Here is a 23,552-nt window from a genome sequence, read left to right as displayed (position 1 = left end):
CCAAACTCGGCGCTACTCTAGCATTATGGCTGAGGTGATTAAATCACTCGCTTGAGCTCACGCCTGTAGTTCGCAGCACTTCGCGGATGATATCACGTATGATGCGCTCAGAAGCCCTGTAGAAGGGCATGAGCAGAGTAACCTCATTTGGGCCATTAATGATTGCGGATCTCGATTTCTCATCACAGACGATATTTTGTATCATTCTTCTTGACCATTAGCAATGTGGGTAAGATGGCATAGATGACGGGCCGAAATATCCTAGATCTTGATTAGATTAATCTCAAGTATGTCTGGTTTCAGAGATGAGGGTCAAGCAAGGTACCTTAAAGTCCGTTCTGCGTGTCCATGGGACCCAAGGAGCGATGAAGGGGGGCGTACATTTGATTGGCCGCTTACCTAATCCACCCCCCTCGATCCCGCCTTTTCGGTCGGAGTCTCATGTGGCTGTTCCCCGTGCCACTGGGAAATAATAATAGTACGGTACCTCTCCCAGGTGTAGAGCACAGAGCCTCCCAGGCAAATCTCAAATCTCAACTTGATTGTCATAGCGCCCTTCCTGCCTTCGCGTCAATCATTCCTCTAGACGGTTTGCAACGAAAGGTTGCGCGCATGGCAGACTGACGACCTACGGACTCGATTTATCATTGACCGGATTCCCCTGGAAACAGTATATGTCCGCCCGAAAACAAACTACATGACGTCTTTGTTGATGCTGAATTGGGATCTCGAAACTGCCGGAGCAACACCGATAAAAGACAACAAACAGCTTCATTACAATCCCAAAAGACCTTGAAAAACACCTCTTGCGACTCCTCCAAAAAGCGGCACACTTTGCGGCGGTCGCGGCATCGGTGTTACGCAACCCCTGGCGCTCGCGCCCGTCCCCTGGGACTCGACTCTTTGGCAACTGGAGGTGCATAGCGGACCCCGAGTGTATGGGGTATAATTTAAAATGGCTCCAGGAGGCGGCGGAAATATCAAGGTGGTGGTGAGAGTGCGACCGTTCAACAGCAGAGGTGAGGTCTTGCGGTCCTCCGATCATTAGATGTCCACTGACCGATTGGATACTGGTCGACAGAGATCGACAGAGGGGCAAAATGTATCGTGCAGATGAAAGGAAACCAGACCATTCTCGTGCCTCCGCCTGGCGCTGATGAGAAATCGCGAAAAGCTGGCGGGAAAGGTGCGGTGGAGGGGCCGAAGGCTTTCGCCTTTGACAGGTCGTATTGGTCTTTCGACAAGAATGCTCCCAATTATGCGGGCCAAGATAATTTGTTTGCGGATTTGGGTGTTCCTTTGCTGGACAATGCGTTTCAAGGCTACAACAACTGTATCTTCGCTTACGGTCAGACGGGTTCCGGAAAGTCTTATTCGATGATGGGATATGGCAAGGAATACGGTGTGATCCCGAGAATCTGCCAGGAGATGTTCCAGCGCATAGCCAAGATGCAAGAAGACAAGAACCTCAACTGTACAGTCGAAGTGTCCTACCTCGAAATCTACAATGAAAGAGTTCGCGACCTGCTCAACCCGTCAAACAAGGGTAATCTCAAAGTCCGTGAGCATCCGTCAACCGGTCCATATGTCGAAGACCTTGCGAAGCTCGCCGTGCGCTCTTTCGAGGAGATTGACAACCTGATGGACGAGGGTAACAAGGCCAGAACAGTGGCCGCCACGAACATGAACGAGACCTCCAGTCGATCGCACGCCGTTTTCACTCTGACCCTGACGCAGAAACGCCACGATGCCGAGACCTCGATGGACACGGAGAAGGTGTCTAGAATTAGTCTGGTTGATCTTGCCGGTTCAGAGAGAGCAAATTCTACAGGAGCCACTGGCGCCCGCTTGAAAGAGGGAGCAGAAATCAACCGTTCGTTATCAACTCTCGGTCGTGTCATTGCAGCTCTCGCAGACGTTGCCTCAGGCAAGAAGAAGAATGCTTCAATGGTCCCATACCGTGATTCCATCTTGACTTGGTTATTGAAGGATTCTCTGGGAGGTAATTCGATGACAGCGATGATTGCAGCCATATCGCCTGCCGACATCAACTTCGATGAGACTCTTAGTACTCTGCGCTACGCTGATTCAGCAAAACGGATCAAGAACCATGCGGTGGTCAATGAAGATCCGAATGCCAGAATGATCAGAGAACTGAAGGAGGAGTTGGCACAGCTCAGAGCTAAGCTTGGAGGCGGCACAACCGCTGGAGCACCTGAAGGTAGTATGCCTGCGGAGGAATACTATCCTCCCGACACGCCTCTGGAGAAGCAGATGGTTTCGATTCAGAAGGCAGACGGTACTGTCACCAAGGTCAGCAAGGCGGAGATCGTGGAACAGCTGAATCAAAGCGAAAAGCTCTACAAGGACTTGAACCAGACCTGGGAGGAGAAATTAGAGAAAACGGAACAGATCCATCGGGAACGTGAGGCCGCGCTTGAAGAGCTCGGTATCAGCATTGAGAAGGGCTTCATTGGTTTGAGTACCCCGAAGAAAATGCCCCATTTGGTCAACCTGAGTGATGACCCGCTACTTGCCGAATGTCTCGTCTACAATATAAAGCCTGGCACGACGACCGTTGGAAACATGGAGCAAGGAAGTCATGTGGAGATCAGACTGAATGGCTCCAAGATCCTTCCCAACCATTGCACGTTTGAACATGTGGACAATGTCGTTACTATTGTACCCAGCGAGGGTGCCGCAGTCATGGTTAACGGTTTGCGAATCGACAAACCCAAGCGTCTCAAAAGTGGTTTTCGAATAATCCTTGGCGATTTTCACATCTTTCGTTTCAACCATCCGCAAGAGGCTCGCGCCGAAAGAGTGGAGCAAAGTTTGCTGCGCCATTCCGTCACCACCAGTCAACTTGGGTCACCAGCGCCGACCAAAACACACGACCGAACTATGAGCAAGACTGGCTCAGAGCTGGATGGGGACTCGAGTAGGGCCGACTCGCCAATGCAGGCACAACGAGGTGGCGAATCGGATTGGTTCTACGCTCGTCGTGAAGCCGTCAGTGCAGTCCTGGGCCCCGATCACATCTCACACATGCCGGACGACGAACTGGATGCTCTGTTCGAGGACGTGCAGAAAGTGCGAGCAACACGTCGAGGACTTGTAGAAAATGAAGACGATTCAGATTCGCTGAGCTCATTCCCAGTTCGTGACAAGTACATGTCTAATGGTACCATTGACAATTTTTCCCTTGACACCGCCATCACCATGCCTGGGACCCCTGGGCAGCAGTACGATGGTGAAGGACAAAATGGAAGCGACTTTACTTTGCAGGCTGCTCGACAGGACATGCAGCGTCAATTGGACAAGCAGAAGGAGGAATTTAAAGACAAACTCAGAATTGCCGAAGCCTCCGATCAAGACGCCGAGGAGTTACGTTTAGAGAAAGAACGGATGGAAGAAACCCTCAGGACGACAAAAGAGGAGTACGAAGAACAACTGAGGAAGCAGAAAGAGGCGTTTGAGAATCATATGAAAGAAATGGGCCAGCCAGTGCCGAGAATCTACGAAAATGGCTTTGCAAAGCTGGATGAACGAGAAATGGGAATTGCAACCTCGGTTTTTCGGCACTGGTCCCAGCAAAACTACGTCCGCATGGCCGAGAAAATATTACAGCATGCGTCGCTCTTGAAAGAGGCCCAAGTGATGAGCCAAATCATGGACAAGAATGTCAGCTTTCAATTCGCAATCATTGACCATGGACACAATATGGCATCGTCTTACGACCTTGTACTCAACGGCATCTCAGGAGATGAGGATATCGTTCTAGAGGAGACCAAGAAGCCTTGCATTGCAGTCCGAGTGATCGACTTCAAACAATGCGTCATCCACCTTTGGTCTATTGAGAAGCTTCAACGTCGCCTCCAGGCCATGCGCCAATTGCACCAGTACATAGATCGTCCGGACTACATCCAGCACTTCAGGCTCGACAACCCTTTCTCTGAGCCATGCTCACCACAGTACTCCCTTGTGGGTGATGCCGATATCCCCCTGACAGCTGTCTTTGAGACGCGGGTTCAGGATTTTTCCGTCGAGGTCATTTCGCCGTACACACAGAACGTTGTCGGTATAGTCAGATTGTCACTGGAGCCCTCATCGGCACAGGCGCCGTCATCTACGCTCAAATTCAATGTGGTCATGCGCGATATGGTTGGCTTTGCTGAATGGGAGGGGACGGACGTGCATGCCCAACTCTTTGTTCCGGGCATCTCCGAAGAAGGGGGAGCAACTACCACGCAGATGATCAGCGGCTTTGATGAGAGTCCCATCCGCTTTGAAAGTGTGCATAGCATGAGCTTGCCTCTTTCGAGTTCCAGAACGTCGGCGCTTAAGATCTGCATCTACGCACGCGTGACGCAGATGCATCTTGATAAGCTCATCAGTTGGGATGAGATGCGTGATACGGCGGAGCTGCCTCCTCAGAAACGCAAGGCCCCTCGCATAGCTGAGTCTGAGTTCTTTTCTGAAGAGAGACATGATGTATTTGCGAGGGTGCAAGTCCTCGAATTGGCAGAATCAGGCGAGTACCTCCCTGTCGAGGTGGTACAAAGCAACAGTCTCGATGCGGGCACGTATCAACTACACCAAGGACTACAGCGTCGGATTCTTGTCAATCTTACCTACAGCTCCACCGAGAGTCTTCCCTGGGACGATCTGACCAATATCCGCGTTGGTTCTGTGAGACTGCTTGATCCGTGGGGCAAGATTCCCGACCAAGACCTTCAGACCCCGGATGTGCCATTGAAGTTTGTTCAGGAGCCTATGGTGAAGGAAAATGCTGATGGGACATCTAACGTCACGCTGGTCGCTCAATGGGACTCGAGTTTACATGGTTCTCTTCTGCTTGATCGCGTTACTGCGGACAAGTATCGCGTGCAGGTCACGGTTCGCTGGGATCTTGCATCCTCCCGTTTACAAGATCCTGTTCCATTCGAGGTAGATCTCACACTTCAGATTCAAGGGCGAACCTATGTGCGCCCACAGTCCATGTTCAAACAACTTTTCAATTCGACTCGGATTGTCCACTCAACAGTTCGCATGTTCTCTTTAGCCATCCGTCCAGTTTCTGCCAAACGTGCCGCTGATCTCTGGCGCATGAATACACAGAACGATTATGTGAAGGGTGAGGAACTTTTGACAAGGTGGTCGCCTCGAAAGGTTTCACTGGTGCGGGATTATATTGCAGCCCGCAAACGACGCCGGCGTCTTGCTGAGCTGAATGCTGCAAAAGGGGCTCTCAGTGCCAATAGCCTGGCTCCTTCGCCAGCAAGGAGCGGACGATCAACACCTCTCCGGAGCCAAGAGCTGAATGAGCGCAAAACTAAACTGCTTCGGAAATATCTCGATCTTTGGACTACGAAGACCGACCCTATTGAAGCAATCCTAGTTCGAAGCAACACGGAGCCTCCACCAGACGGAGCCGCTTTCGCGTCGCGCACGAAGCAGTCTTCACTAGCATCTGATGATGGCAGTTCTGTATCAGATCAGGAACTATTAAAGCCGCGGTTCATCGCAACGATACAGACACTCCCAAAGAACACTTCTTCCTTAAAATCCGGCTACCTACTGACTCCCGATGACACAAACAGTCATTGGGTGCGACGTTTTGTTGAACTCCGCCGACCGTATCTCCACATATACTCTGTTCCGGACGGCGATGAGATCAACGCTATCAACTTGCGCAACTCCCGTGTTGATCACGATCCGGACTTTGCACGACTGCTTTCCGGGTCTGACAGCGGAGTGTCTGCAAAAGGCCGTCCAAACGTATTTGCAATCTACGGAACGCAAAACACATTCCTCTTTGCAGCACGGACAGAGGCGCAAAAGGTCGAATGGATTTTGAAGATTGACGAGAGCTACTTTAGCAATGGAGCTTCTCGTCCTTCACCCAACGGAAATTAATGTGACGTTCGATATCAAAAGCTGGTTCTGCATGGCTTTCCCCAAAACGGAGCTATTGACTCATGCTGTCACTTGTACATTCTACGTGTTCTGTTGACTGGCTACCCTCCCAAGTCGAACAACTTTTTATTCCTTTCTACTTTTCTGTGAGTTGGTTGAGCCAAGGGCCTGGCGTCTATACATAATTCGTTGACTGCAGCCTCTATTTCTGTCTTTTCTGGTTCCTTTTGAGATACCCCTGAACACATACATCTGCTACTTGTGGCACTCGGATCCCCTTGTACATATCTGAGATATATTGTTCTAAGACATAGATTCGACCAGTTGATATAACACGAAAGGCCTGGGCCTCCACAGGCGGCAGTGCCATTGTCTATATTATTTCCCTTAATTTCCGAAGAAGAATGCACGAAGAGACACAGGGCTTTCGTCGAGCCTGTCCTCTGACGATGTCATATCAAGATTGTCCTGTTGCCATGGTAACACTGGCACATGTTTATCATACCGAAAGCGATAGAGCTTCGATAAGCGAAGACCGTCAATTGTCAAAGTACCTACTAAGTACTCAATTTTACTGTTCAGAGTCTGCTCCTACATTATCATCTGCATCTATCTATATATACTACTTCGTTGTGCGAGTGTAATCCCAATGCGCTGGACGCAGGGACAACCCCCCCGGACCCGCTTCCTGGTTCCAGGCGCCGCAATCTCACTGATCATCGTCACATTCCTGATCCTGGGATCTCGATATTCAACCGACTATGCCAAATACGCCCTGAAGAATTCCTTCAAGACGATCCCGCCAAGCGCTCACTGTTCCTCGACAAACCACACCGAGACGGAATGGGAGTTTGTGGTTCAGCGCGATGGAGATGACCACGCTCTTTCCGATGAGCAGTGTCGGATAGCGTTCCCGAAGCTCTTTGTTGAGATTGAGAAGACTGCAGCCCTGAGGAAGGGGAGAAAGATTACGTTTAAGGAGGTGGATGATGTTGTGGTCGAGGAGGGGATGGTGCGGGCCGCGGTTTGGAGGGGAGAGGTAAGCAGTTCCTGTTGGTGGCGCGTCTACTCGTCCGTGATCGGTTCATTTTTAATGGTGTATGAGTTAGTTGTATATCATTGACTATGCGGCACAGCCGTATACGTACTCCCGGGCGAAAGCAACGCTGAACTCCCTGCATCGCGCCCTGCAGTCAATTCCGGATCGACACCGCCTGCCCAATATTGAGTTTGTATTCACGGCGGATGATTTCAGCAATGTTCCAGGGCCTGTTTGGTCGTATTCCAAGCGCGACGAGGACGAGAGTATCTGGCTCATGCCGGACTTTGGGTACTGGGCGTGGCCGGAAGTCAAGGTTGGCCCGTACAAGGATATCCGGAGGCGCATTGCTGCTGTGGACGAGGGCGAAGTCTACCCCGACGGCACCTTGGTCTCCGGAATGAATTTCAAAGAGAAGAAGAAGCAGCTCGTGTGGCGCGGCAGCGTGGCGACGAACCCCGAGCTCAGGGGAAAGTTGCTGAAAGCAGCGCAGGGAAGAAGTTGGGCCAGCATTCGGGTTATCGACTGGGACAACGAGAATGATGTGCGGTACAACCTGCTGCCGATGGAGGAACACTGCCGGTACATGTTTCTGGCGCATACGGAAGGGCGCAGCTTCTCCGGCCGCGGGAAGTACCTGCTCAACTGCCGCTCGGTGGTCGTCTCGCACAAGCTGGTCTGGCGAGAGGCGCACCATGCGGCGCTGATTGCGTCCGGTCCTGAAGCGAACTACGTGGAGGTTGAGCGGGACTTCTCAGACCTCGATCGGAAGATCAGCTTCCTCATTGATAATCCTGAGATTGCGGAACGGATCGCCGATAACGCCATGAGAACGTTTCGTGATCGATACTTGACTCCAGCGGCAGAGTCGTGCTATTGGAGACACCTGATTAGACAGTACGCTGCTTCCTGTGACTTTGAGCCTGTCCTGTATAACTCCCCACAGAATGGGGAAAGGCAGGCGCGAGGGGTTCCCTTCGAAACATGGCTTCTCACGGGCTCTCGTGTGAAATGAAAATCATAATGATAATGTTATATTTCTGTGCATATACATGGAGTTATGGGGATATGGTCTCTCATGCTTTGCTTACTTACTCATCTATATACTTCTCTTTACGAATTTATATTGACGCCTTGGACTATGAATGTCAATCTATCAACTTACATTGCAGTTGTCTGTTTTTCTCATCCTTGCTTCAACGCCAGAATATAGACGGGACAAGTCTAAAAGGCTCTTAAAGAATGCATTTGAGACGGGTTACCTAATTGGGAGATCTGAGGGCACCAGGCACACAACATCTGCTTTCTACTTTTCAACTCTCTCCCTTCCTTTACTTTTTCATCTCTTTCATCACCATGTACTCTGACATCATCATGCAATTGCCTGCACGGCGCATTAAAGCCTTTATTAAATCAACCAGCTGAAGCAGACTGATTGGCTTGACTCTTTGTCAATCTTGAGATAGACTGCGTCCGATCGTATCCGCTTTGCGATCTAGTCACTTGAAACCTCATGGAAGATGATCATGAACTTTGATGCTGATCATCAGCCCATTATGCGCAAGTGAGCTCTTCGAATTTTCCGGTTGGTCTTGGTTTGCTCCTCGACTTACCTAGAGTGCCTCGGTGACTTGGTACAAGCATGCTGGATTCTCTGCCACACATTAGGATTGGTTTGCCTAGACCTTGGACACCGAGACTTTGGGTTCAGCGGAATGAAAGAGTCTCGCATGACGGTCCTTCGAATGATAGACACGCTGTACGCATTCACTGTGATTCAAGCCAGTGAGTTTAATGGAAAATACATCGATGCGGCAACATTTGAGGCGAAGTTGCTAATCTCATGGCTCGGCGTTGTCATCCCAGCCCTAGATGCAGATCATCAACTTGCGGGGTGGAGGTCTTCTGATGGAAGTGTCATTCTAAGAATTATGACTTTCTGCCAAGCTGCCAACACAGCTGATAAGGGCCATACGCCATCGGAGTTGGTGGTAACTAACAATTTGTTAGCGAAGATGACGGGCAATCATCCACGCCATAGCAGACCTCTCTTTGAACACCGTCGGGCTTTTTCAGTATCGGGCACAACTTCGGTGATGAATTCCCTTTATCCTGCGTACTTTTTCGATTCTAAGTCCTCCGAGGGCGCATAATAGTCTGTATGATACCACCAACTGACCCGGAATAAGTTGATGATCGACAAGGCACACCTTACATACGCAGGAATCCCTTGCGCACTTGGCCATGTGTCATGATTCTGATAGACGGCACTTCTTCTAAGCCTAGTGGCATTCTTGAATTTGGAAAACGGGGGACCTCCATTACTTGCCTCTCTAATGGACAACAAACTCACCGGCTGGGCTTCTGGGAATCAATCCAAGTCACATGGCACATGAATCTTCTTGTTGTTTTTGTTCATATTGGACAAATCAATCAGTGTTTCCTTCCTCAATTTCCCGACTTTCCGAAGGCGTCTGACACCAGATCATGCATGGCATTTGGAAGTCTCGATCATCGTGATTGGCTTGATTCATACCGACCGTCAGTAGACAAACAAGGGTCCGATGTCCACAGTCCACTAGTACTTGTGGGAGGAAGAAAAAAAGGGCAGAAGCAGGGTGAAGTTCTTTGGAGAGACCCTGTCGTGTGTTCAATTGAACTAATATGGGAGCCTCTCGCAACGATCGTTGCAACACTCACTCTGTTACTCCTTGCAGTAACTATCTGTTCACCATCATTCCCACCACAGGGGCCTCGATCTTTATCACCAATAGTCCGAGCAAACTACATTTCTCAGGCATGGGCGGTCTGCATCGCCCTTGCGTCGCGCACTGATCGGATAATGCGCTCTCCATGTACCGTTTACAGGTCACAGTGTCGGAGCAAAGTATCCGTGTGCCATGATCAAGGGTCATATTCCTGCTACTAAATCATCAAAGACTCGATAGATGACAGTCCCCACAAATGATCTGCAGCTCGGCATCGGTACTTCCCCACAACTCATACTTCGATTCCCGTTTTCGGATATTCTTGAGTCTTCAGGTGATAGTGGATTTCTAGAAGGCGTCGCTTTCGCTTTGTTGGGCCATCTTGGCCATACAGATCACAGACTTATTGAAATTCCTGAGCTCTCGAGGATCCACGAGGGCCCAGTGACCGAGTGCAACAGTAGTATGGACAGTACCTTAGTCCATCGGCCATTGCTCCGAACGTCAGAAATGCGCCACTTCAGCCAAACGATGGGCCAGACATGGTTCACTATTGCTAACTATTGTTGTTTATTTTGACAACCCAATAAATGTCCGATGATACCAAATGTTGTTTCTGCAGCGATCCTTGCCTGATATGCTGCACGATGCGCCCAATGTTCAGGCCAGCAGACCCAGCCGCTATCTCAATGCTCGAATCCACTTGCTGCATACTTGTCGTGGGACGATATCGCATGACTGCTGATTTCGTCAAAGAAAATTTGATTAATGAGAGTTGTCGAGAGCCAATTCAGTCTATGGAATGCCAGTCATCCTTTTCTCGGCAGCGCCGAGGGCATTTGAATATAAAGCAATGACGCATCCCAAGCTCTACAGACGTAATGCAGAATTCTTTCTTACGTTGATCTCAAGACAGATCGTCATATTGTGAGCTTGAGGTCCGCTGATACAGCAATTAAGCTCGACGATCTCTTCCTTCTATCTTAGTCCATCCGTTCTACAAGCATGTGGATTACTCGACCAACGTTCTGGGCCTTAGGCCTTACTGCCATGACAGCTGCCTTCGCTTCCCCCGTTGAGAAGCGAGCTAGAGGACCGTGGATGGCAATCAATTCCGACTTTCCAGACCCTAGTTTCGTACAGAGCGCGGACGGGGCGTGGTATGCCTTTGGCACAAATGGCAATGGCAAGCGCGTCCAGGTGGCTAGGTCGGCGGATTTCAGCTCATGGACTCTTCTCGACAAAGAGGCATTGCCAGCTCTTGCAGGGTGGGAGACTGAAATAGATCATTGGGCTCCGGACGTCATCAGGAGGGTATGTGCTCTTATATCTTTCTACTCAGCAGCAGCTAATTTTCTTCCAAGAACGATGGCCGGTATGTCATGTACTATTCAGGCGAGGCCAAACAGATGGTGAGGCATCATTGCGTGGGCGTCGCCGTCTCTGAAGGGACAGATCCCACGGGACCATATGTGCCGAACGAGACGCCACTATCATGCCGACTGGACCAGGGAGGCTCGATCGATCCGGCGGGATTTCTTGATAAGGATGGTAGCCGCTACGTTGTCTTCAAAGTAGACGGCAATAGCATCGGCCATGGTGGAGACTGCAATAACGGCATTGCTCCTCTGGTACCCACACCGATTCTTCTGCAGAAAGTGGGAGATGATGGCTTCACGCCCATCGGAAACGCCATTCAGATTCTTGACCGTGACGATAGCGATGGACCTCTGGTCGAAGCTCCCAACCTTATCCTGCACGGTGACACGTACTTTCTTTTCTACTCTACCCACTGCTTCACGGACACTAAATACGACGTGCGATGGGCGACCTCAAAGTCAATCACAGGCCCGTATGTCAAGACTGGTCAGAAGTTATTCCAAACCGGCGACTACGGACTAACTTCACCTGGTGGAGGCACCGTTTGTGGATGTGGTGACAAGATGCTCTTCCACGGGTTCTGTGAGTCCAACAAGCGATGTACATATGCTGCGAACATTGCCATTTACGGCGATCAGGTTACACTTCTTTAAGTGACGTTTGGTGTTTATGATTGGGCTGGGAGGCGTCCTGGGTTGATACTCTTCTTGCAATATTTTCTGCCACGGTGGGCTATTTATACATACTATTACATATTTTCTATTGTTGAATCCCTTGCGACTGACCTCATTGTCATCAGTCGAATGATTTATTTCTGGAGTGTATTTAAGACCGTTTCTTCGATTTTAAAATTGCTTTGTCAATTGGGGGGTGACTCTTTACAGATTGAATTTTGGTGCTTCCAATCTGTTTAACGTATCATTTCATGGCAAATGTTGTGGGTATCACTGGTCTATATCGTCTTAGACTGTTCTTTTTCCTTCCGTTTGGCTCGAACACTTTTCACCCACTCCTCGACCGTGTTGATAGCAGCCTCTGGCTCATTCTTATAGTTGAGTAGATGACCCTGGATCTCAGCAGCGGTGAATTCACCCTCTGGGATGCGTGATGCAAACTCGGACGCCAGTTCTGCGATCCTTTCCCGTGACAAGCGCTGCGGCTTTCCCCGAGCGACTGCAGCTTCACCATGTTGCTTCTTCCCTTGTCCTGACGCCTTTCTAACGGACTTCATCCTGGATGTCCGCACATCACCCTCGAGCATGCTGTAGATGGCCGAGAAGAGATCGCGCATGGCATTGCGGTCCGTGTATCCGAAAGCAATAGTCATATCGACGCGTCCTGGACGGAGGAGAGCCGGATCCAGCTTCTCCGCATGGTTGGTGGTCATGATGAGGATACGGCCCTCGCTGGCGGCGACTCCGTCGATGACATTGAGCAGACCCGAAAGCGAAACGCCCTTGTTCGAGGTTGTTTCGGACTCCTTCTCCTCGGCGCTAGACTTGTCCTTCTCCACGAGCACGGCGGACGCCGCGGAGTCGTCCTCCGCGCGCTTCTGCGTGATCCCGGCGCTGTCGACGTCCTCGAGCAGCACGATACAGCGCCGCGGGAGCTCCGAGAACAGAGACATCAGACTGTCCTCATCGAGACTCTTTGAGTTCAGACTGAGCAGGTACAGCGTCAAGCCCAGCAGACCGCTCGCCGCAAAACACAGACTCGTCTTGCCCGTGCCCGGCGGGCCGTGCAGGAGGTATCCCCGGCGGTACGGAATCCCGCGATTCGAGTACCACCGTCTCGTCCTCGGATGCAAGTACTCCTTGATATCGTCGATGAACGCCTGCTTCTGCGCCTCGTCCAGCACAACCGTCGACAGCGGCCGCGGCGGCCGCGCCATACACCGCACCCAGTCGAAGTCATCCACCCCGCTCTTCTGCCCGCGGTAGATGATCGTCCTGTTGCCGTCGCGCGCCACATACGCGCGCTGCGCATCGGCCAGCAGCTCCTTGAGGATGCTCGGGTCCCGCCCCAGACACGACAGGTACAGCCGTTCCGGCACCCACCGCAGACTCACGCCGCCGTTGTTCTCCTCCCGCTCCCGGACGAACGCCAGCGGGCGCCCCTTGTACCAGAAGTAATGCGTCCCTTCTGCGGGCGTGAACCGCAGCGTGCGGTACTTGTCCTTGCTGATGACCTTTTGCCAGTATCGATCAAAGTTGGCCAGCATGTCGCTGTTGTCGTTGCCGCCGTCGTCCTCCTCGCAGATGTCCTCGTCGTCCGACCCCTCGCCGTTATCGGAATCCCAGTACCGCATCCCACTGCTGATCTTCGTCCCCGCGACGAAATGCGTCGTCCGCTTCGTGAACGGCTGCTGCGCCATCCAGAACATGAGGTAGTTGTAGATTTCGTCGTCGAGGCGGATCTCCGCCGTCGAGGTGAAGTATTCCCCCAGCAGTCGGGTGAGTTTGTTAATGCTGTAGCGCAGGGAGGCGGTAGCTACGGCGGCCATCAGAAGGAAGGGCAGGTAGTACGATAGGTCGATCTGGAGGTATGAAGCTAGAAGGCGAGAGAGGACAGAGTAGCCGGGGATAAAGGCGTCCAGGACAGCCGTGTCGGATGGGTTGATGATGGTTGTGGCATTTTTGCTGTTGTTGCTGATGTTGTTGCCCAAATACGAGGCCATGGTCGGCAAAGCCATCGACGTGATGACGATGAGAATGAATGAGACAGAAGAAGATCAACCGCCTGCGTCACTCATTATATACGTTTTTCGGGCCTTTATATGCCGTAGGCCCTTGTAGGTCAGCGCACATGTTGCACAGCTGAACAATAGGCATCAACCAACGATGGGCCCACAGCAAGAGCCTCATACGCCTCATGTAGAAAGGTCAGTGTGACTCCAGCCGCATTTTAAATGTCTGTGCCGCGCATATGACTCCATACTAATGAGTAAGAGTCCAGGTTGACCTTGTCGGTGGTCGAGTTGGGCAAAAATTCGGGTGGCACTGCGCTGGGACTGACTCATTGCTGCCAAGTCATTCGACGATCGTGATGCCCGTCGGCTGCGCCAGGGCCAGCTGCGGATCGGACCCAAATGGTTCCACATTTATAGTTAGCAGTCGGATTCCAAAGAGGGTTTGGGCCACTGGTCCATGGGGTTTGAGAGCTGAGGCTCTTATGACCACTTTCTCTAGTAGGTTGATGGATTCTACTCGTGCTTCTAGATGGGTTGATTGAATGTGCCATTCATCTGTGACAGAAAAGATCTAACAAGCAAATGGGTATCTCGATTATTCGTTCGACAATAGTCGACTCTATCAACATTGAACGCTCCAGTAAATGAGACATCAACTGTTTCTCGCAACATCGCCCGTCTATCCACACTCACACGATATTGTCCTTGACGGTCTCGATTATATCACTGGCCCAATTCTTGAGCTCCTCAACTTTGCTCCAGAGAGTTCCCCACCAAGTAGGGCCTTGCTCGTCGTCGCTTTCCGGTTCGTTTTGCGGCTCCGTGCTGGACTCATTTTCAGACGGTGAAGTTGGCTGGACGAGAGCCGTTGATGACACCTGTGATGAAGTTGAGGCCGATGTCATGGTCTGCGAGGAGACTAGGCTCCCGGTAGTGCTGCTGATTGGAGGGTCAGCAGGCCTGTCAACAGCCGGCGCATCTTGATCGGAATGAAGGCCCACTGGCCGTAGAGGAAGGCGCAACGTTCCGTTGTTGGGGAGCGGATCAATCCCCAGAGAATCGCAAACCAAGTTATACACATTGATATTTTCTGCACTCATGTTAGCTTATACACGGATCTTTCTGCTGTAGAAGAGAAATTGCTCACGGAAAACTTCCAACCGGCTGTTGGGTGGATGGGGAAACGCAGGCCCCCTAGCGATGAAGATTGCACGCATCAGAGGATGCTCATGGTCGTAACCATGAACACCCTTCGGATGATAAGCTCGTCCAGTTCGGGTGGCCTCTTGAGCATCAAAGTCTGGTCGCTCGACGATCGCCCATCCCGTCTTGGGGATTACCCAAAGTGGAGCAATACGGTTATTGCGGGAAAAGTGATATCGCTCAGGCATCGTCTCCCGTGTGTAGACTTCCACCGCATGTGCGTATTGCAGCGCCAGGTTTTCCAGCTGATTCTGCAAAATCTCAAGATCCTCAGGCCTTTTCGGCCGTATACCGCGCAATGGCCATCCGTCAATACGATCGACCAGATCGAGATCAATGAAATCGTCTAGTTGTATCAATCGTTCCGTAGCGGTTGTAGCCATACCATGGTCAGAAACAACAAGAAGATTGACAATATCGGTCAGATTGCGGTCTCGAAGGCCCGATATCAACTCGGCCAACATGCTGTCAACCCGCGATATTGTATTTCGGATCTCAGTACTGTTCGGGCCGAACTTGTGCCCATCTGCATCAACATTGGGAACATATGCAGCGATGAATTGCGGTCGCTCGGGGACAATCAAGGACTCTGCTTCTGCGCCTGGCAAGTCGAGCAGGTCCAGAATCCGATCGACTTTTCGCGGGAGCTCTTCTGACCCGTTGTACTTGTCCAAATATGTTGGGTCTACGCCTCCAATGTGCGCTTCGGAGCCAGGCCACATATGAATTCCGGTTTTAAGGCCATGCTTTTCGGCGGTCATCCACAAGGGTTCGGCATTCCACCACTTAGGCTGCATGCTGATTGACTGGTTGGTGTAGTAGAAATCCTCCTTTAGGATAGGATCCCAGAAAGTGTTGCCCACAATACCGTGACTTTCTGGATATAAGCCCGTGACCAAAGTGAAGTGGTTCGGAAATGTGACGCTGGGAAAGCTGGGGAGCATATACTGTGGCGAAACGCCTTCGGCGACGAGCGCATTCAGTGTCGGCGTGAGACCACGGTCGAGAAAGTCCGCCCGGAACCCATCGAGGGAAACCAATATGGTGGTAGGACCAAAGAGAGCGGTACCGTTCGAAAGCAGACGCTGAGGAGAGTGTGATGCCCGGAAGCCAGTAGAGGCTTTGTATGCACCCAGCAAGAATATCAGGAACAAAACCAAGACCGCCGCAAAGACCAGTATCAATTTGGCCCAAGAAATTCGCCGTGGCTACAGTGGGTTAGCAGTTTGAATATGAACAAAAACGAATCCAGAGTCCACCCTCACCCGAATATCCGCATACTGCTTCTCCAACCGCTGATCTAGCTCCGACGACGAGCCGCTCAGGAGCGAGGATTCGGACTCTCGATAGCCCTCTTCCATCTCGTACATCAGCTCCTCATTTTCTCCTGCACCACTATGACGACGCCGTTTGCGCTCATCTTGTCGCTTCATCCTCCGATCCCCATTCCGCTCGTATTTCCCAATCTTGACGCTGCTGCCGTTCGGGCTGAAGATCCGTCGCAGACCATGAGTTGGCCCGCGTCTGACCAACAACTTCTCCATCTCTTCCTCCTCGTCCAGGACTGTACGATCATGTTCGGCCAGCTCTAGTGTAGTGCGCGACTTGCGAAGGAATTCGTCATCTTCGGAGTCAGAGTCCTGCTCTGATAGGGATCGCAAGGAGGAGGCGTCATCGTCGTAATCACCGGGGGTGAGGAGAGACGGACTGAGAAGATCAGGTCTCGGAGGCATGACCGTAAAGGTCTTTTGTCATAACATAGACAGAGTAGAAATTGCAGGGATGAGTGTCCGAGTGTTGATGGCAACCAGCATAGATAATGATCACATCTCCATAATTGAAGTGGATCATGCCTGTCTTACCTAATACAGAATAGCGCCTCTTCCTATCTCCACTCTCTCTTTCTCTCTCTCTCTCTCATCAACGCTCCTCTCTCACAGCACAAAATCTGCCATGTTGAAACATGGTGCTATATTCATCTGATTTTCATTCGAGGATGTGTCGCAGAAAATGATTCACTACGGGGACTATTTGTTCGTCACAAGCAACGGCATACAAGCGCAAGATCAAAGAGAAGAGATACGATGAAATATTAACATCGATATGGAGAAGAATGAGCATATGGACAGACAGATAAAGGTGTCTATAGCAGCTCAATCACCACATCTTACAAATCGGATACTCCAAGCTTGTTTTGGGCATGCTCCGTTCTAATCACCAAAACATGTCCATGAATGGACAGGAGTTCTTCGGACGTATGAGACTTGCCTTCCAACAAGTCCTCTGATGATAAACGGCTAGAGCTGAGAGTAGTATTTCCGAGTCCCGGCAGCAACCTGTTCATCGGAAATGTGAGGGGACTTATCTATCTAGGGCTGGAAAATAATATCCTCGGTCATATATTCCAGCATATGCAATAGACCCGTCGTCTCATACCGCCAGCCTTTGGTGATCGCTATGCTCTAAACCAATGCAGTACAATCGCCTCCAGTCCTCTTTCGACTCCGTCGGTTACATAAAATCCTTAGATGCGTATATGCTCACTCAGGCAATAGGAGCTGATTGCGGGAGAGATCAAATACGCAATCCAGGGCTCATTCTGGTCCTTTCTAGTTGGGACGATGCTTCTTTGGACAAGTTATACGAAAACAAAAGCTTACGCAAGTAAACAACGAACATCGCCATGAGTGATCTGAATCCGTTCGTTTGTTTGTTGGCAACACTGTTTTCCGCTTCCGGCGATGAGTGCCTCCTATTATTTTCCTCTTTGGGGAAGATAGGGTTCAAGTATCCCTGAAGGCGTATGTCACGTGCCACAACATTCCTCTCGCAGACCATCAACATCTGCAGCTGAAAGACTTCTGCAGGCAGTGTTCTACCAGGAATTCGCGCCTAGATAGCTTCTAGAAATAGACAAGCATGTGTCTGCCTCAGTCTCGTGCTCTTCCAGATGCAGTACTCTGCTTTCCTCCATTTATTGACGATCAACCTATTCCAGGAATAGCACTCTGAGTGAACGAGGACGAACATGGACGCGCTTGATCGTCGAATACACTCGATGGAAGCGGCATTGAGGGGCCTCGTTTGTCTATAAGAACCCCGGGACTTCATTCGCCAGCTACCTCCTTCGACATCCTTCATCAGCCGCTATCGAGTCTATCAAGTACTGGTTGTGTATGTGATACCTTCGACTATTTTCCCTCGAACTTCGCGACTTACACCTTGCCTCAGATTCTTCCATCGCTGTGTGCTTTATCTCCCAGACTATCCTACCCTCACACATAATCAAAATGCGTGTCTCCGCTCAGATCATCGCTGGCCTGGCCCTCGCCGCCGGCACCGCCAACGCAAGTCTGTACAGAAGCACACACGAGGCATACACCAGCAGTGCAGTAGCCACTACTCCAACCGACACTGCCACCGTCACCTCCGCTTCTGCGACATCCACCGGCGGCAGCACCCCCATCGTCAAGCACGAGACCTCCGCCACCGAGACCAACACTTCTGCCGCCGAGACCAGCACCCCCGCCACAACCGAGAGCTACGGTCCCTCCGTCCACTCCAACGCTGCTGTCCCTCCCTCCCAGACGAGCGTCCCTCTCATCAAGCCCAGCGCCGCAACCTCCGCCGCTGCTAGTTCCGGCGCCGCCGGCAGCTCGACTGCCTCTCATGCCAAGCCTACCGGCTCTGGCGACTACGTCGGTGTCGTTCATGAGACTGGGGAGCCGAGCAGTGGTGGCAGCAGCAGCAGCAGCAGCAGCAGTGGCAGTGGCAGTGGCAGCGGTGGTAACAGTGAGACTAATCCCTCCAGCCGCCTTCATACCAGCCCTGGCTCCAACCTCGTAGTGCCTGGTCTTGCTGCTCTGGGTAGCCTTGCCGTTGGCCTGATGGTTTTGGTTTGAGCGGGACTGCCCTGATTATGCTTGACAGCGATGTCAGTGAAAAGGATGAGGGAGATTAGATACGATGTTATCGATATCAGGCGATGATTTTGGCTTGTGGGCTCAGGGACTGAATCTATCTGTTGAACGCCATCATATTCTTGGCGTTAGGGATCTATTATAAAGCAATTTAAATTAATGATTAATTCCTAGATCAAAGTCCAGCTTTTCTCTACATGAACAATCAGCATTTTGACAAGACTCTCGTACATTAAAGACACAAGCACATGTGATTGCAAAAACTTTTCTTCTCTCGAATCCAGATCGGAGATCACGACCTAGAAACCCAATTCGCCCACTGGCACGAACAACCCCCCGTCCCTCCATCAACTCCATCCTGCATCGAACCCTCGTCCGACGAAGAGGTGAGGTTGAATATACCCGGCGCCGGGTTGACCAGTTTCCCACCGAACCCCCTGTCCTCGATCTGCAGCTTCTTCTCCGTCGAGTTGACATGTTGGTTCTCCTCCATCGCGTAGCAGTACACCATTTTCTCCTTCGCAGCGCCGCCGTGCCGGTCCACCGTAATGGTCACCGGGTACGGGAATGATCCCGGCCGGGTGAAGTCCGTGGCGGAGGATGATGCGGTCGGGCTACTCGTCTCTGAGGCGGGAGAGGTAGATGACCGAGACGATGGGGTGGGTGTGGTACTAGCACTGGCACTGGCGCTGGCGCTGGGGTTACTGCGGAGGAGTGTCTTGCCCGCGCGAGTCGGCTGCGTCCAGATCTGCACGAGGAAGCGAGTCTGTGCCCATGTGCAGCGGACGCGGGCGTCCGTCTCGCTGGCGCCGCCGTTGGCGTCTGCGGCGGAGTTGTCTGTTGTGCTGCCGTTGAGCGGGGCAAGGGTCTCGAGGAAGATGGAGCGGTCGAAGTACGTGTAGAAGCCGTAGTGTTCTGTGTCCAGGCCCCGGTTGTAGAGGCGTACGGGCTGGGATTCAGGGAGTGGGTAGAGGGTAGCGGCTGCGGCTGTGCCGTCGGAAGTGAGATCGGGAGATGGGATGAGTGACTCGATGTCTGGGAAGGAGGTGTTGGATCGGCGGGACAGTCGTGATGAAGAGAGGGAGGTGGTCGAGAGGAAGGTGATGAAGAAGGGGGTCTCTTCGCCTGCGTAGGGGATGGCGTTTTGATCGGTCGTGTTGCCCAGGAAGGTCTGGTCCTTGATGCTCGGGGGTGATGGCGACGGGTTGAATGATCCGCTTGTATCTCTGATCTTGTGGCTTGAAGTGGAGGCAACCGTTGTGCTGTTCGCATAGGTCCCGTTACGGAATCGTATCTCGACTCGGAAGCTGGGCTGGTTCGGCGCGTACGGCTTGTTGGTTGACTGCTGTTCCGGCGGCAGAGCGCAGCTCCAGAGTGTGGATGGAGTGATGCATCCTGAGTTTTGGACTTGTGGCTCTGAGCCTGCTATTGTCGCAATGCCAGTCGGCATCGGTGGATAGCCGGTCAAATTGAGCCACTGCGACTGAACAGGTGTCCCGTCCCCTTTCCTGGTCAGCATGACTGCAAGGATAATGGCGACTACCACAATCAGGACAAAAAAAGTCGTGATCGCCATATACCATCGACGTCTCAGGCGCCCTTCTCTTCCCGGCCTTCCGAAGCAGCCTTTGCTGCTGAAACAGCCTCTTCCTCGCCAAAGTCCACCAGCTTTCCTGCCAATAGCATCCTCTTTCTCCAGTCTTCGTCGCCGGGTTTCGATCCTCTCCCTTTCGAACCAAGGGTGCGTCATCTGCTCTCGAGTGATGGGCACAGGATCTATACGAGGCGGCAGTGCAGGAGAGGCGCTGCGGTTGGAGGTATAGGCTGGGGTTGGGCCAGAAGTCATCTCAGTTAATGGAATTGACCCACTCCTCACTGTTGCTTGCTGTAGACCCGGAGACGTGGCGTCTGGGGTTTGTGGCTGGGGCTGCCCGCCATGATTCGGAGGTGGCACAACAATATATTGAGGGATGATTCTCTCCTGCGGAGCTCCAGAGGCCGGTGGTAGTGGTGCAGGTGGTTGGATATTAATGTTAGTGGCCGCAGGAGTGATAGTGTTCGTTGGTTGGAAGAAAAGGTGAGAGGCTTGTTTCTCCGGTCGATCCACTGCATAGGCAGGAGGTTCTCTCTCAATGTGTTCTGGCGCATGAGGGCTGCTTCTCGGTCCTCCTAGTGTGACCTCCTCCAGATTCTTCTTTCCCGCACTCGAAATGGAAGGAGACTCGGGTGGATCATCCACAGCGGTGGTCCCAGATATCGAACGAGCGCCAGAATGCGAGGCGCTTTCGAAAGGATTCACAGGACCAGATTGAGACACATTATCATCGACGTCAATAAGGAGATTCTTCTCATTACTCGCTGGCTCGGCAATAGAACCCCCAAGCAGAACCGGGATCCTATCCTTCGGCGTGATGGAACAAACATGGTTGATGCATTCAAAGTACGGTCTTCCGCTGAATAGCTCATGGGCGCATGCCTGGTAGTATTCAGCAGCTGCGCCCTGAATCGTTTCCCCCGGGAACATCATCTCAGCCGTATTCTTCTCATGGGCGGTGGTGACATGCGTGGAGTCGACATCCGCGAAGGGGTTAGCATCATCCCCATGCCAGTTCGTCACTTCGCCTCTTGTGGCAACGGTCGTCTCAGGGGTATCTGGCGAGAAGTACGAGACTTCCTTTTCCCACCACTCATCGCTTGACACGGTCGAGGTCGTGAGGAGCGTCGGCATGGGAGGCCGCTCCGTTTTGGTCGGGGTCGATCTACTGGCTATCGTGCTTGACCGTCCCAGCATAGGCGACAGGAGATAAGTCCACCAGCCCTGGGATTGGTGTCGGTTGGTATCCGTCATCAGACTCAGTCGATCCAGCCCTCTCTTCGAGCTCTCCGTGGAGAAAGAACGAGCACGCAGTCCCTGTCGCGGACCATCATCTTCCTCAAACACGGTGCCAGTTGAGAACGAGCGTTGCTTCCTTGTTGACAGGACAGACTCCCGCTGAGACACGTTGGAATGACTCTCCTTCTCCTCGAAATGAGATGCCGGTATGGCTGGCACAGGTGGAACCTCAGGCCTGCCACTTCCAAGGAATGACGTGCGCTGAGAATAGATACTGGAGGCCGCCCTGGGACGATGGATCTCGGGAGCAAGACCTTGCCAGAAGCCCTCGTCTTTAGCGGGAGTTACAACAATCGAAGGCGTCAAAGGCGTACGCTGGCTCCCAGCGCTGTCCAGTCCCTTTGTTCTGTCCTCTAGAGACTGCGACGATTCCTCGAATGGTACCGTATACCCGATCATGATGGGCCGATCAGAAGGCGACAGCTCATCCTTATACTTCTTCTTCTTCTTCGGCGACGTTGTAATCTCCGACCTGAGCCAGGACAATCGCCTTCTCCCCGGCTCGGACGCCTCGTCGGGTAGTCGCTGGAAGCCTTGAGCCGTCCCATTCTTCAGGATGCCCCTGATCTTCTGCGCGGACCGTTCTCTCTCGCGAACTCTCGACAACACCTTCAGATCATTCAGATCCACAAACATAGGACCGGCCGCCCCGGTTTGTATCTTGGGAACTCCAACCGGAAGATCCGTGATTAAATTCAACCCCTTGGGTTTATCCACATTCCTCCTCTCAATCCCGGCGCCGCTGCCATCCACCTTTCCCTGCGCCGCTCTCCGCGCACTATCAAACACACCGATCTCGCGTTCCACCAAGCGATCGCGCCCCGCGCCTGTGGATTCCGTCTTAAGTAACGCGTTCTTCTCCGACAGCTTGGCCAGGTAGTCGAAGGGACGACTCCGTTCCATCTCTCTGTCTTCATCCGAGGACGCGGCCGGGCTGGAGATCTCCTCAGTGATCGGGGACGAGAGCGGGAAATTTGGGATTTGGGGGATCTGCAGCTGCATCTCTGGCCTTTTCGGTTGAGGAGCCATCTCGTCTCTTAACTGTAGGAAATCGTGTTAGACTCGAGCGCCTCTCTTTCAGTATATGTTTCTGAGGTCCTAGGACATACCAGGAGGGGGTTCGATAGGCTTAATAGCAAGCCAGTACGTTGTAGGACGAAATTCGCAGGAGTCTTCAGAGGAAGAGCAGGCCGTTCATCTGGACTAATTCAGGCAAAGAAATCTCGCAAGCATAAAGGGCTTTTAACAAAGCATATGCGAGAATCCAGTGAATAAAGAGAGACAATAACCACTGAATGAAAGAACACAACAAGGAATCAGTTATTGTTCTCATCACACGGTAACAATGCAGATATGCCGCAGATATGAAAGAGAAAGTACTCCAAAGCAAACAAGATAGAAGCCCAAGTACCCTGCAACACCAGCCAGACGGATCTAAGAAAGAAAAAGAGGACAAGAGCGCAAGACCGCTGCAGAAATGGAAAGCTTTACGTACCGACCAGTTATGGATCTAGAGCTCATTCCTCAGGTACTTGCCCACCACGCCAGTGAAGCATTGTGTTGATCTCCTCTGGCCTTGACGCACGACGCAGTCAAATCTCCGAGCTCCATAGCTGCTACAGTGGCTGTTGCGATTTTGCCGGTCAAATCGCCTTGATTGGACTGAAGTCGACTACCAGATTCTGCAGGATGAGGATCAAGATGGGATTTCGAAGATGTGATTGGGTCAATGGGGGACCCTGACGAAAGCTGTAGCCGCCCTGCTCTCAACTCCAGCCGGGCGCTTAGAGAGGAGGATTGA

General features: G+C 52.0%; 7 protein-coding genes across 7 annotated transcripts; 4 read left to right on the top strand and 3 right to left on the bottom strand.

Moving 5' to 3' along the window:
* Positions 1–1,113: 1,113 nt before the first annotated feature.
* On the top strand, positions 1,114–5,919 carry CDV56_108143 (kinesin-3 motor protein uncA; the record flags this gene model as incomplete). The annotated part of the gene is made up of 1 exon (XM_026761762.1): positions 1,114–5,919. The coding sequence occupies one exon, from the start codon at positions 1,114–1,116 to the stop codon at positions 5,917–5,919; it is 4,806 nt and encodes a 1,601-aa protein (XP_026616094.1).
* Positions 5,920–6,568: 649 nt separating this feature from the next.
* Positions 6,569–7,973, top strand: CDV56_108077 (DUF821 domain protein; the record flags this gene model as incomplete). The annotated part of the gene is made up of 2 exons (XM_026761696.1): positions 6,569–6,958; positions 7,029–7,973. The coding sequence occupies 2 exons, from the start codon at positions 6,569–6,571 to the stop codon at positions 7,971–7,973; spliced, it is 1,335 nt and encodes a 444-aa protein (XP_026616093.1).
* Positions 7,974–10,716: 2,743 nt separating this feature from the next.
* On the top strand, positions 10,717–11,699 carry CDV56_107947 (glycoside hydrolase family 43 protein; the record flags this gene model as incomplete). Its single annotated transcript, XM_026761566.1, has 2 exons — positions 10,717–10,980; positions 11,031–11,699. 2 exons carry the CDS (start codon positions 10,717–10,719, stop codon positions 11,697–11,699), a joined length of 933 nt encoding a protein of 310 aa, XP_026616092.1.
* A 299-nt stretch (positions 11,700–11,998) lies between these two features.
* On the bottom strand, positions 11,999–13,738 carry CDV56_107880 (BCS1 and AAA domain-containing protein; the record flags this gene model as incomplete). The annotated part of the gene is made up of 1 exon (XM_026761499.1): positions 11,999–13,738. One exon carries the CDS (start codon positions 13,736–13,738, stop codon positions 11,999–12,001), a length of 1,740 nt encoding a protein of 579 aa, XP_026616091.1.
* A 686-nt stretch (positions 13,739–14,424) lies between these two features.
* On the bottom strand, positions 14,425–16,671 carry CDV56_107777 (alkaline phosphatase family protein; the record flags this gene model as incomplete). Its single annotated transcript, XM_026761396.1, has 3 exons — positions 14,425–14,825; positions 14,883–16,146; positions 16,204–16,671. 3 exons carry the CDS (start codon positions 16,669–16,671, stop codon positions 14,425–14,427), a joined length of 2,133 nt encoding a protein of 710 aa, XP_026616090.1.
* Positions 16,672–18,228: 1,557 nt separating this feature from the next.
* CDV56_107703 (uncharacterized protein) lies at positions 18,229–18,840 on the top strand (the record flags this gene model as incomplete). The annotated part of the gene is made up of 1 exon (XM_026761322.1): positions 18,229–18,840. One exon carries the CDS (start codon positions 18,229–18,231, stop codon positions 18,838–18,840), a length of 612 nt encoding a protein of 203 aa, XP_026616089.1.
* A 310-nt stretch (positions 18,841–19,150) lies between these two features.
* CDV56_107539 (uncharacterized protein) lies at positions 19,151–22,780 on the bottom strand (the record flags this gene model as incomplete). The annotated part of the gene is made up of 1 exon (XM_026761158.1): positions 19,151–22,780. One exon carries the CDS (start codon positions 22,778–22,780, stop codon positions 19,151–19,153), a length of 3,630 nt encoding a protein of 1,209 aa, XP_026616088.1.
* Between the last annotated feature and the right edge of the window lie 772 nt (positions 22,781–23,552).

The sequence above is a fragment of the Aspergillus thermomutatus genome (genome assembly GCF_002237265.1).
Source record: "Aspergillus thermomutatus strain HMR AF 39 chromosome Unknown NODE_50, whole genome shotgun sequence".
Lineage (NCBI taxonomy): Eukaryota > Fungi > Ascomycota > Eurotiomycetes > Eurotiales > Aspergillaceae > Aspergillus > Aspergillus thermomutatus.
The sequence above is the reverse complement of the archived record's forward strand: the minus strand, read 5'-3'. Positions and strand labels throughout refer to the sequence as shown.